This window comes from Chanos chanos, chromosome 1 (genome assembly GCF_902362185.1).
Source record: "Chanos chanos chromosome 1, fChaCha1.1, whole genome shotgun sequence".
Lineage (NCBI taxonomy): Eukaryota > Metazoa > Chordata > Actinopteri > Gonorynchiformes > Chanidae > Chanos > Chanos chanos.
Genome location: NC_044495.1, coordinates 46,929,610 through 46,943,546, shown reverse-complemented (window position 1 = coordinate 46,943,546; position 13,937 = coordinate 46,929,610). Strand labels below are relative to the sequence as shown.

General features: G+C 39.0%; 1 protein-coding gene across 1 annotated transcript; it reads left to right on the top strand.

The window, feature by feature from the left end:
* The first annotated feature begins 3,120 nt into the window (after positions 1-3,120).
* On the top strand, positions 3,121-9,975 carry anapc7 (anaphase promoting complex subunit 7). Its single transcript, XM_030780002.1, has 11 exons — positions 3,121-3,221; positions 3,539-3,728; positions 3,891-4,010; positions 4,285-4,396; positions 4,502-4,655; positions 4,794-4,936; positions 5,442-5,559; positions 5,795-5,991; positions 7,539-7,763; positions 8,213-8,363; positions 9,209-9,975. The coding sequence occupies exons 1-11, from the start codon at positions 3,121-3,123 to the stop codon at positions 9,396-9,398; spliced, it is 1,701 nt and encodes a 566-aa protein (XP_030635862.1). The 3' UTR covers positions 9,399-9,975.
* Positions 9,976-13,937: the final 3,962 nt, after the last annotated feature.

Below are 13,937 nucleotides of genomic sequence, written 5' to 3'. Positions count from 1 at the left end.
TGTTCTCATGTGGTTTTATTTGCATAGCCCCTGACATTAGTGGTTCCAACTTTTAGGACCTGCAATTCTGCCGTGCCGTGCCGGTGCCAGTTTCTTGGCACCTGCACCGGCACCGGCACCAGTATTTTTTCAGTTGAAAAGCGTGGCCCCGGTGCTCGATTAGGCACCGGCACCGGCACTGCGTCAGTGGAAAAGGGGTAATAGTTACCAACTTTTGTGTTAAAAGATTATTAGGTTTATTTTACTCCAGATGTCTCGATCAGAGATGGTTTTTTTTAAACTCAGTTTGGAACAATCAGTGTTCATGCCACTGGAGATATCAGCATAATTGGACCAAATCAAATCAGCTTTGATTAATGTGAACTGCACTGTTTCATAGCCTATTCTGGTGGCTGCTGTAGTCATTGAATTTTGTCTGCTTATCTGGAGTGCCTTGATTTGTCTTGACATTGTTGAATGTGAATTTAGCTGAAGCCGCTGGCAGCTGTAAGTGGTACCCTAATGAGAAAATAATACTTTTCTTCCAGTGCTGCATTCAGTGCAGAGAGTGGATATCAGGTGTGTGCATAGCTGTATGGCATCTCAATGTAAGGCATAATTGACCCTGTCTTGGCAGATGTGCTGTTGTATATCTCAGAGCTAACAGAACCTTCACTGCAGGAAGCAAATACTCAATCTTTTAGGTTCCTCTTGGCCTGTGGTCCACACATCAACTTGTCTATCCATTGAGGAATGTTTTCTCCTTATAGCTAAATAGAGTATTGTGTTCATTTCACCACTTTACTCGAGAATGTACATTTGTAGGTTGTAATAAGGGGAAAAGCTGTAATAATCTGCAATAGCAATAGCATCCTCACTATAAAGTTCTAAATGGACTTTTCGTAAATGAAGTTTGCAATTAATGTTTGTAGTCAGGAGACTGTTGCTTGTTTTGTGCCTTGCATGTCACAATCTTTAGAGAGTATTAACACTTTGGTCACATATCCTGTGACACAGGGGGCCCATGTAACGCATTCATAATGCAGAACTGTTGGACTCCTCACTTGTTCCGTGTACAAACAGCTCTACGGCATGCCAATTCTGTTTTTTGGTTTTGTTTGTTTGTTTTTGAAGTTCTGAGAGTGTAAATATATACAACAATTTGGAGATGTAGTGTAAAAAATATTTGGAAGAAGTCATGGTACTATATCCAGTGATGTTCATTAAAAGACTTCAGAAATGGGTAAAATAATAAACCAGAAACTATCATTCTGAGACCAGTACAGATATTTTTCTATCACAGGTACATGTTCTCTGCTCAGATATTTCTCCTATGACTTTTATAATTTTCCCTGTATTGTATTTTTCCATTAGTACCTCAAAGATGTTGGAAAATCCAAACCAATGTACTTGCTTCTTTGACTGAATTCAAAGCTTCATCGGTTTTATTCACTTGCAATGACATCAGATTCCTGAAATGATATTGAAATCACTGTAATCATTGTACATTTTATTTTCAGTGATGAGTGGTACAAGTTTGAAATAAATGTGAAATCGGTCTTTTGGTTCACTGAAAGAGTTTTTCTTTGAATGACAATGTTATCAGCTGCAGTACTGGCAGAGCAGATAGTATACGTAAACATTCAAGCACAAGTATGAAGTTTGCTTTCAGTAGCCAACTTAAGCACTTTTTTTTTTACATTACTTGTATTGTAATTGTTATTCTTTGACCTCATATACCGATTTCTCCAAAGTTCATACCATACAAAAATCTAGCGATGCAATTTCAAATGTAAATGAGGCCTTGATCGTGATGTGTTTTACCAGCCATCGAGCTATGTGTTGGATCGTTAGGTTCTTGGTCACTACCCTTATCGAAATCCTTTCTTACTGGCTGCTGAAAGGATACGGGAGTAAAACTGGGGGTTTCATTTTTTTTCTCTCTTGATGAATGTTTTCATTTCTTCTAAAATCATACACACGTGAACATTCCAATGTTTTGAGTCATCTCATAACGAACCTGCAGTTACCCGAGCTTAGTCTAGAGTGTAATAATGCGCCTGCAACAATGCACTGTACTAAGGTGCAAACATTTTATTTACCAAAAGTAGTCAACTGATATTGAAAAACCGTACGACTTCAACCAGGATTTAAACAGACTTTATCCCGCCAGCCACTAGATGGCGACTCTTACACTATGAGTGATCGCGAGTCAGCGGAAATTGACACAGTCCTGCAGGGTTATCGTGGGGAGGGTTACTTTTTTCTCCCTCTCTTTGAGTAAAATAATTAATAAACCTAGAGGATCGTGTGGTTTACCTCGCCTACGCAGTTCCAAAGCATACAGTTCTGAATAACAATAGCAAGTCAGATCATTTTTATTGTTTGAAAGGAACTTTCAAGAATAATAATTTCACTTAGACATAATAAAGTAATTTGTCAAGGAAAGCAATAGTCTGTGTCAGATCTACATGAAAAAGGACGCTGTCTTTACAGAGGGAATTTACACGTCACTTCTAACTTTAAGATTAATCTTCAGGGGACCGCAGTGAGGTTGTTAGAGTAATTCTTGTACTTTGAGTAGAGCTGAAGTTACGTAGTAGCCTCTAACTTTTTGTAATCTGTTTTTAAAGATGCATCTCAAGCACTATCACTAAAAATACAACGGGAAAGTGATTGTGACTCACGTTCTTGTTTCAGGTATTAGAATATTTCATTGCGCAGAGTGATATGTGTGTACTCTGGTGTTACATATTTTAAGCCAACAGAAACACACGAAGAACAAGTTATTATTTATGAAATCTTTCCATTTTGCTCTTCGTATGTTTGACAAGAAAGCAACTCGGTTTCCTTGCTCTACAATGTTAGGGGTGCACATCAGTCGGTGCACCCTATCACAGTATACATCCTATGCTCTAGCTCTTTGAGCGAAATTCAAATATGTGGAGCTGAGAGCAGAGTCGGCGCGACAGTAACGCGGGCAGTACGACATGCAGCAATCTACTTCCGCTTCATCTCAGGATTCAAAAGCGCCATATTTACAAAATAGTACCATTTGCGGGATACATATCGCGGTGCGAATGCCAATCTGTTGATATTTCTTGCCACTTTCCTGATAATCAAACGACTAAAACAGAAAAAATGAATGTCATAGATCATGTACGGGATATGGCAGCTGCGGGTCTTCACTCCAACGTGCGGATACTAAGCAGTTTGTTGTTGACTATGAGCACAAACAATCCGTACGTAGCAAATATCTTATATTTTTTAGCAGGATTATTGACTGAATTAATTTATCAAACAGCTGTTTGATATGCTGATGCACAAACTTCGAAATAGTGTGCAAACTGGATAAAGCACCGGTATCTTCTGACTGTTTTGGCGTAAATGTACCTCGGTCTAGCAAAACTACTGTTGCATTTAACGCGGTTTTAGTAAGCAAAGTGAGAAACCTGTGTTGTGGTTTGACGTGATCAGATGCTGAATTATAAGACTGGCTCTTCTGAATTTGAACAACATTCTGTCTCTTTTGTTAACCTGTGTTTTACACTCTTTTCAGGGAGCTATTCTCTCCAGCACAGAAATACCAGCTTCTGGTTTACCATGCTGATTCTATATTCCACGATAAAGAATATCGAAATGCTGCCTGCAAGTACAACATGGCCCTTCAGCAGAAGAAAGTCTTGAGTAAAACTTCTAAAGTGCGTCCATCCACCACAGGTGGAGCAACATCATCAGTTCAAACACAGGTACAGAGCGTGTGTAGATGCATCATGCAGTTCGAGTTTCATGGTGATACGTCACATGTGTCGTGATTTTAAACGTGAACCTATGTTTGCTTAACAGACATCAGTTATGATCTTTTAAACTCCGCATTGTCACAACGTCATCGGCTGTTAACTTGATTACAGAACCTGCCTTCAGAAATTGAGGTGAAGTATAAAATTGCAGAATGCTACACCATCTTGAAGATGGACAAAGACGCCATATCAGTGCTAGATGGAATTCCCTCCCGACAGAGAACGCCCAAGGTGAACTAAATATTCAAGTTCAAGTTCAAGTTCAAGTTTATTTAGAGCCCAATATCACTGTTTACAGTCTCAAGGGGCTTTACAGGCCACAACAGTCAAATCAAAATATGACGGCACCCCCTGACTTAATCCTTAATTCTAGCCTTATAATATCCTAGGACAACATGTCAATATATATTTATACTTGGTTATGTAATTTACCTTGATATATGCGTTTTACCCTTGCTGTGACCACTGCAAACAATGATATCCTCAACTGTATGTTTATGTCCAGATCAACATGATGTTGGCGAACCTCTATAAAAAAGCTGGTCAGGAACGCTCTGCTGTGACAAGCTATAAGGAAGTTTTGAGGCAATGTCCCCTGGCCCTTGATGCAATAATTGGTAGGTTACAGTTTTGGTGTGGTTTTTTTTGTATTCTTTAACCCAAACGATTGTCATTCCTTCTCTTTGCTAACACAGTCTGTTGTGTGTCTCATTCCGGCACAGGGCTTCTGTCTCTGTCAGTGAAGGGAGCAGAAGTGGCCTCTATGACTATGGATGTGATCCAGAGTATCCCAAACCTGGACTGGCTGTCTGTGTGGATTAAAGCTTACGCCTTCATACACTCTGGAGATAATCACAGAGCTATCAACACTATCCTGTGAGCAGGCTAGGTTTTACTTTCAGGCCAAAGATTGGATTAGTATTAGTACCCCAAGAAACAGATTCAAATTTGGATGTGAATATAAAGGTATTATGGATGTGCTTTTTTGATGGGTGATGTTGTTTCCGTCTTCAGTTCTCTGGAGAAGAAGTCTCTCCTAAGGGATAACGTGGATCTTCTCGTTAGTCTGGCAGATGTCTACTTCCGTGCAGGGGACACCAAAAACTCTATTCTGAAATTTGAACAGGCACAAATGTTGGACCCTTATCTGATCAAAGGTATAGTGCTAAATTATACTTGTACATTGTTTAGCTATAAATAACCTCAAAACTATACACTGTGTGAGTATGTCACTGTGTCTCAGACTCTTTGGTAGCAGGATAATAAAGTTGTGTCACAGGTTTTGGCAGATTTTGGGGGGTCAAGTATCATTCTGATTTGGAAAAAATAATAATAATAATGAAAGAGTCTTTGTGATGGCTCGTAGAAATTTCTGAATAAAGTGCAACAGTAGACATTTTTGGAGAAGGCGCAACAGCCTAGATGCCGTTACATCTGTTTTGTTCTTCAGTACATTCTGTTGTTCCACAAAAAAACAAACAAAAGGAAACCAAATAAACTAACTTTCTGCACAAGTGCAGAGCCTCTAAAGGTCCATCTAGAATGAATGGAAATTCTCATTCACTAAATTTTCGTAACCACTGTGAGGAAGCATCACAGTAAGAGACATAATGAAGATGAATGTATGTAAATACTAACGTGTGTTTGGGTCTAATTTATCAGGTATGGATGTGTATGGTTACTTGATGGCTCGGGAAGGCCATCTTGAGGATGTTGAGGTTCTGGGAGGACGACTTTTTAACATTTCAGACCAGCATGCTGAGCCGTGGGTCATATCCGGGTAAGTCTGTTTTAATGAATCTCTGCCTGTAGTTTATAGGCATTACATGTGTTCTATGTTGATTGCTTTTTTTTTCATAAATAGGAAGCCAGGAACATTTAGGCACTTACCATTATCCTGTAAGCACAGGTCACCGTCACGGATATTATTGACTTTAATTGATTTGAACGAATCAAAAACCCAAAGAGCCAACAAAGACGATTTTATCCTCTCTCTCTGTAACTGATTTTCGCAGGTGTCACAGTTTCTACAGTAAGCGTTACTCTCGTGCCCTGTACCTGGGGGCTAAGGCCATTCAGCTGAACAGTAACAGTGTCCAGGCTCTCTTGCTGAAGGGGGCGGCACTGCGGAACATGGGGCGTGTGCAGGAAGCCATCATTCACTTCAGGGAGGCCATGAGACTCGCCCCCTGCCGCCTGGACTGTTACGAGGGTAAGTCAGTATTTCATTACTCTTTAGAAATTTATCCTGTATTTTACCAAACTGGTGGACACACTACTGTTTTGGTGCTAGTAAAGTAAAGTTTCCGACCCAGTGTGCAGAGTACTTGTAGTCTGTTTGCTGTAAATATTTACATACAAAACATCAAAATCTTCAGACTGGTACTTAGCAGTTAGCATATCCAAAGTCAGTATTTAAAAATGGCTGCCAGATGGTTCCAAGTCTCGGTGGATAAGCGATATTAATTACTTTTTTTCCCATGGCAACACAGGTGTAAAATATTATGCTGTCATACTTTGCCTGCAAGCATCACACCCAGTATTTGACTTGGTCTGGTGTTTTGCTTTGTGATTTGTTGTTTCACTGGATCAGTTCAGATTTCACTCTAATTGAAGACAATGTCTCTGATACACACTCATCTTTGGTTTTCTGTCTCATGTTTAATAAATCAGCGATTTTTTTTTTTGAATACCTGTCCCATTTTTCTCCCTTATTCAATGTGACCATTAACACAGTGTTTTGCTGTTCAGTCAAGGTGAGTGGGGTTAGAACACTTCCCTACCGATCCATGTGAAGTCACTGTGTCTTTTCACTAAACCTGGGCTGGTCAGTATGGACATGTGGCGTGATTAGTTCGAATGAGAGCGTTGGATAGCGATTACTTGCCGTCATATAGTCATCTGACTGTATGACTGTAACACCCAGAGCTTATATTCAAACTGAATACTCAAAAAAAAAAAAAAAAAAGCCTGAATTGTAAACCCCACCTCTTGGCCACTCGGAGGTCCCCAGGCTGTTAACTAGGAGTAAGATATAAGATGCTTAGGCTCTCTCCTTTGATGACAGGATTGGTGCAGTAGAAATGACATTAACTCAGAAAGGACAAGGAATCCCACCATGACTTTTTCTTCGCTGGCTCTACATACACAAATCAATTACAAATTCAAAGAAGCACCATTTCACAATGATATTAGTGATTTGAGGTTTGAGTGATTTGTTTTTGGTACTTTATACTTTTATATGAAAACATAAAGTCTGTTACTTGTCTCTCATGTTGATAGCAGAACTAGAATAGGACAAAACTACAGGCATACCTTTCAAGTTCCTATTTGGGTTTGTTCCATCATGTTTTTTTGTTTTTAAAGAATGATAAACATATGGCTAAATTCAGATATTACCAATAATGACCCAGCATTGACGAATTAACACTCAGGTACATGAATGAGAACTCAGCTGTAGTCCAAAATATACAAGTCATGGAGAAATGCAGAAATCATAGAGACCATGTCCCCTGTTTTCTTTGTTCCGATATGAATTGGTATACGTGTATCAGTATTACCACAGCAACCATCTATGACGATGTTACCGTGGCAACGATCCATTCCTACTCGTTTGAACTAATACCAACATGTGTGCATAGGACACTAGTCAGTGGCAGTGTAAACTGTAAGCAGCCTTCCATCAGATCTGAACAGATTTCATAAAGTGACATTTAAAAAGTGATAGACTAAGGCCGTCTTGCTTTTTCCTGTCTCCAGGACTGATCGACTGTTACCTGGCCTCCAATGGGATCCGTGAAGCCATGGGGATGGCCAACAACATCTACAAGACCCTTGGAGCGAATGCCCAGACTCTAACGATTCTGGCTACAGTCTGTCTGGAGGATCCCATGACACAGGAGAAAGCTAAAACACTGCTGGACAAGGCTTTGGCTCAGAGACCAGATTACATCAAAGCTGTTGTGAAGAAAGCAGAGCTGCTGAGTATGTAACCAATGCAGATGGCATTTCCCTACAGTCATCTTTATTACACACTACAGAATAATAAGCAGCGTTAAAAATGATGAGTGGAGGGTAGTTAATGAACTATGCTCATCCATTATGTGGAGTTCTGAACCACAACAAATAGCCCCACCCTTAATACCTCCAAATATGTATTTGTGTTTAACAGTTTGCCCCTTAATGTGTATTTTTTCCTTCAGTATACTGATAAAATTCCTTGATTCTGCATTTAAGGAATTCCTTGACTTCCTGATTTGGAAAAAAAAAACCTACAAAACATTCTTGTTTTAGGTTTTTAAAGCCAGTTTTTTAAATCTGAGCTGAAATCATCACTTATGTTGTCTGTGATGTTTGAGTGATGTCATAATTTGACACATGATTGTTGAAATATTGTACATGTGTTGTTCTCTGTTCTGTTTGTGTCGTGCCAGGTCGAGAACAGAAGTATGAAGAGGGGATAACTCTGCTGAGAAACACTTTGGCCAATCAGAGTGACTGTGTGCTGCACAGAATGCTGGGAGATTTTCTCGTGGCCGTTAACGACTATCAGGAGGCTATGGACCAGTACAGTATAGCACTTAGGTAAACGTCTCATTTAAATAACAACAGATGACATCACACATTCTGTCAGCACAGGGACAAGGCCTCTGCCATGACACAAAAACAGATGATCACTGATGTCCTTAATCTGGGTCCGCGTCAGCCGTTGGTACGGTTCGTTTTGTTGGTGTGAATGCTCTTTTCCGAACTCGGGTGCAGACCAAGGGACCATACCTGAGTCCTCCAGAAAACGGGGGTCTGGGGTATGGTTCACTTGAGCTTGAGTGCGGTTCGCATTGGTGTGGAAGCTATCCGATCCAAAACCAGGAAGTAAATGCTATTGATGACGTGTAATTTGTTTTATTAATTAACAGGCAATTTTCAAAAATGCTAAGAATCTTAAAAATACAGACTAGAAGACAGTTACGTGGCAATTCACACTTGTCGGATCTAAAAACTATTCGGAAAATAACTGCAAGTAGCCACACTGTTCGCTCACCTGGAAGGTATGTGTGTATGCTCTGCAAAGCCGCCTGTCTCTGCAAAAACCTCCTTATTCGAGCAGCTCTCATCACTCTCAGATAGCGGGAAGCATTTATGGCAAAGTGAAAATACCGAACACGGTTATTTTGGAGCTGACACCATATTAACAAAAAGATGAATAAGAAAACAAATATATTTTGGCTTTCCGTTTAGCTTTCCTTTTGCGTTGTTGCTTAGCGACATTGGTAAATAAAAACATCGGTAAATATTGCACTCGGGTACGGACCAGCCAAACAGATCAAGTGTGAAAGCAGCCTTAGAGAAAACAGACCAAAACCTTTGTCTGTTACTGTCTTTTTACAAAATGCATTTATGGCTATATTGCTGTTTTCCTTGTCTTTTAGCCTAGATCCAAATGACCAGAAGTCTCTGGAGGGCATGCAGAAGATGGAGAAAGAGGAGAGCCCGACGGACGCGACAGTGGAGCTGGATGGAGACGACATGGAGGGGAGTGGAGAGGAGGGGGACCTGGAAGGCAGTGACAGTGAGGCGGCTCAGTGGGCCGATCAGGAACAGTGGTTCGGTATGCAGTGATCCGGGGAGAGCCCGTGGGCCCAAACCGACAGAAGTTAAAAGTGCTGCTGGAGCAGAAACGTGTAAAAACGAGGATGTTTTTTTTTTGTGTGTGTGTGTGTGTGTACTAATTCATAATTACAAAACCCCAGAGATTTCAAACGTGAACCATGTCGTAAAATTCTGAGAACTCTGAAACATTTCGAAGAGACGGCTAAAACTCAGAATACATTGGGAGAATTCCAAACGGAGATTCAAGCACCATATCTCACACACATATACATTCTACCTCTTTTGGGTGGTGTTAAATTGCAGCTAAAGTCTGTGCCACGTACCATTTTAGGTAGTTCTACAAGGCCATAACCCGAATTGTCCATTACCACTGCTTTGTGGATGATGAGTTACTTTAAATTCAGTTTTTTAAGTTCTATAAATATTATTAAAGAAAATCCCAGTGTATTATCTATGGCCAAATGTTGATGTTGAATACATAATGAGGTTTTAAAAGAAAGCGAAACAAAATAAACCATCTGCCGTGATAATTTAAACCGGCACCCAGTTCTGTGTGTGTAAGACTTAATCGTTTTTCTTTGAAATATTTCTAAATAATCAGTATTTTTATTCTGATGTTTATAAGCTTGTATTGAGAACTGTAAATATGAAAAAAAGGTTTGAATGTTGCAGAATAAAAATCATGAAAGTTAAATAATATTTTTCTTAATGTAAGTTTTGTGTCGCCAAATCTTAAGAAGTCATCATATTTATGAGATTCAACTGTAACACTAACAGTGTAACACTTTTAGGGTGTTTTCACATCCCTTTCGAGGATTTTTGTTATTGTGATTTTTGGTTATTCATTGCCCTTAAACATTATTTACATGCATTTATGAGTGCAAAACAAATCTCAGGAAGTGGTCTGAGTTGGTTCATTTTTTTCTCTGGTGTGGTTGTCGTATGTGGATTGTTAACATAAATTCTAAGTTCAGTTGCATTGTAGGTTCACTTGTGTTCAGAGGTGCTTTTGGTATTACCCAAACTTCCATACAGTTAAGTGTTTGTGATCCAGTGAAAAATGGTAGTGAGAAGGGAAAGTGAGCTGGGACTTAATGAAGTGAACTGGCAAGGCACCTGAATCTGAATTCAACCAATAGCAGTGTGAATACTGTACAAAGTGAACTGAGATCTTTTTCTGCTCAACTTTTGCTTCACTTTGTTTGTTTTTTTTGTCCCCAAGTGGATTATTAATTAGAATAACCCTAAAAAATATTGCATTGTTGCAGGAATCAAACATGTGGAAAAAATAACCTCTAATCTCTAGCTCTCGAAAGTGTATTCCAGAAATGATTGTTGTGCCTCATGCAGGTTAGCTTTTGAAAGACTAACAAGGTGATCAACTGAACACAAAGAAACTTGTGTCACGTACTGTTGTTTATTGACCTGAAACCAGTCGTTTTGTGGTATTTATTACAGTTGTGAACACTGCTGTAAACAGGAGAAGACCATCTCATGAAGCAGGACAACATAACTAGCCCACCAGTCTTTTTAATCAGTGATTTAAAATCAGACTGGTCTCTTAGCAACGCTGCATCAGATAAACTGAACGTTAAGGATCAGTATCTTTGATGTATTGTCTGGACACAGTTAAAAGCCCTGTGGGGTTCTCCATTGATCTGCCAAAGTTAAACCCGTAGTCTTGCTTCATTAACCATCCTGTACGGGCCGCCAATATCCAGTTGACTTAGATGCTGAAAACATTTAAAGGCTTTCTCTGAGACTGCAAGTTCCTCTCAAACACCACTGCAACTACCCAACAGGCATGTCTTAAAAAGGTCGCACATCTCTGTGCAAAGCAAAAAAAATAATAGTTAAATTTAACATTCCAGAAATATGATTTTCCTTTGGAAAAGATGAAATATTGTGTGTTTTTTTGTTTTTAGTTTTTTTGTTGTTTTTTTTTTTTAGCTTTTTAAACATGTTTTTTTTTCATTGCATTTCCATGTAGCAGCAGAATTACACATAAATTAAAACAGGGATTGGATGATGAAATATATTAAGCTATCTTGCACGAACAAAAAACACTATGGATTAGTAGACCATTTGTCATAAAATACTGAATTTGAGCACTATTAAAGATGGCACTGGACATCCTAGTGGAAAGCTAACTGAATGACTCGTGTCTAAAAACTACATCAACTTGGGTTGAAAAATAAAATAAAATCTTTAATTAATTTTTAAGGTAATTATATATCACTATTTTTTTTTAATGTCTTTAAGCACATTTAACATGCAGACCTTGAAAGGTGTGGTGCCTCTGAAAACACACATGCACTATAACTAATGAAAACCTTACAGCTCCTGCAAGGAACACAGGAAGGCCTGGGATTACAGTTCTCTTGCTGTGAAGAAAAAGAGACAGAAAAAGAGACATGAGGTAAAGAAAGGACAGGTTATAGCATAGATGAGAAATTCAAACTAGGGCGCTTGCAGACTCTCTTAGGGACCAGTGTGTGTACAGATTTTTAAAAAGATCTCAGCGTTTCATCGTGTGCATAAGCCAATGAATTAGTTTTTGAGAGTCCTCTCTTCTTAGCCTTTACAACATTGGTTTAAAAAAAACTGATTCTAGAAACCTGTACACACACACACACACACCACTACTCTAGGGATGATTGGACACCTCTGTCATGTTTCTTTTACCATTTACAACTATTGTAAGGATTAGAATAAAGCAGAGAAAAGGTCAAAATCCAGTCAAAACAATGACTGTGGAGTTAGTATCAAACAAATCAATGATCCAGAAATATGTTCTATACAACAATATCATCACGGCAGCCACTGTGAAGTCAAATCATGCCAATAATAATGGTTTGTGTATGCAGTGAGCCACATGCCAGTGTGAAGAACACATCATCACCCTGGGAGAACCTCTCTTGGCCATTCTTACACTAATGCACATTCTCATAGAATCACAAAATCTCTACTCCCTCTGTAAGATCCACAGCATTCACACGATCGCTTCCAGTTTCCCTTAATCCCTCCTTGTCTTTAGTCAATGAAAAAGGTTATCACGAACAACAACAATCAAGCAAGGATTGACGCGTCTGGACAGAAAAAGCCAAGAAAACGACTGGAGAGAAAAAAGAAGCTGTGGAGGAGTGCACAACATGACTCAGTCCCAACATAGGACAATGGTTACATACTACTATACCACCACACACCGCTTTAGTCTCAGGCACCGCCACATGACTATAACCATTACACATGTGCTGGATAAGGGAATAAATACAAATAAAAACAAAGGGATCAGTAATGATCCATTTCAAATAATGTGGAGGGGTCAACTGAAAGCCATTCATTCTTTGCTCCTGGTGAAAAAGTTAAGGGTAACTGACTGAAAGAAATCATTTTAAATATTACGTCTTTTTGAACGTACTCTTTCTCCAAATCATTTTTTTCCTCAATCAATATTAATTGTAAGTCATTTCCGCTCTAAGTGTTGAACAGAAAAACACATCAACCGGTATTCTCATAATCACTTTTAATATAAAAAAGTAATTTTTAAATTTGACTGTCTGAAGTATTAAAAGCAAATTAGATTAACAGCTCCTAATGGGTGATGAAATGTAAAGCCTAAAAGAAAAAGGACATCCCATGGGTCCTGGTGTGTACAGTCCTGACAGAGTTACGCGTCCTGTGTTAAACCTCACTCCTTTCTGTCCACAGTAATGCCTTTTTCAAACACTAACCACTTATAACAGTATAACACTGAGGCTGTCACGCATGATACCCAGACAACAGGCAGTTCTGTCTCAGGGCCTCAGAGGAGTGTGTGTGTGTGCCATTGTGTGTGAGAGTATAACCAATTGAATTAAATCAGAATTAAAAAGGATCATGCAGTTAAAGTATTCCTCACTCTCTGAAGGGAGCAGCTGGAGGGCACTGTAAGAAATAAGAGTTACATTTAAAAAAAAAAAAAAAAAAAAAAGAAATGCATGCTTTTTGTGAAGCACCCAAAGTATTAGTACATGTCAGGGTTGTTTTTTTTGTGCATAATTACATTCTCTACTCAATAGAGTTTAGAACCATAACTACCCCAGGGCTGTCCTTGAAACAGTGCCTAAATATAAATGACAGTTTTCATTTGTACGCCCTATGAGAGGGGGCCTGTGCATTCAGTCCGGGAATACTTGGCTTTTAATTGAGACATTTAAAGTGCATTCATTAAGGGCTAGTACCCACATCATAACTTGTGCTCAATTACTGCAACTCATCAGCTGCATTACACCTATACACACAATTACAGCATGTGCACGTATATATCCACACAGTAGTTACATGGGCTTGTTTAGGTCCGAAAATTACAGAATTTTAACACAACAGCAATATCATGCGTTCAAGTCGACATTTTCAAGGAGAAGAGTCAGAAGTGTCGCAAATAAACCAAACGAAGAAGATATCACAAACAAGTTCTCTTCCTCCCACGTAGAAAACTGAAACCACAAATGTCTAAAGCTAAGAGGGGAAAAAACAAAAGATTTAAAATAGCCTTTTTACATTCTA

Excerpts from the sequence above, each read along its gene's own strand:
- anapc7 (XM_030780002.1), top strand. The coding sequence starts at position 3,121 with ATGAATGTCATAGATCATGTACGGGATATGGCAGCTGCGGGTCTTCAC. Across the intron at positions 4,656-4,793 it reads AGAGCTATCAACACTATCCT|TTCTCTGGAGAAGAAGTCTC; the intron begins GTGAGCAGGCTA and ends TTCCGTCTTCAG. Across the intron at positions 5,560-5,794 it reads GAGCCGTGGGTCATATCCGG|GTGTCACAGTTTCTACAGTA; the intron begins GTAAGTCTGTTT and ends TGATTTTCGCAG.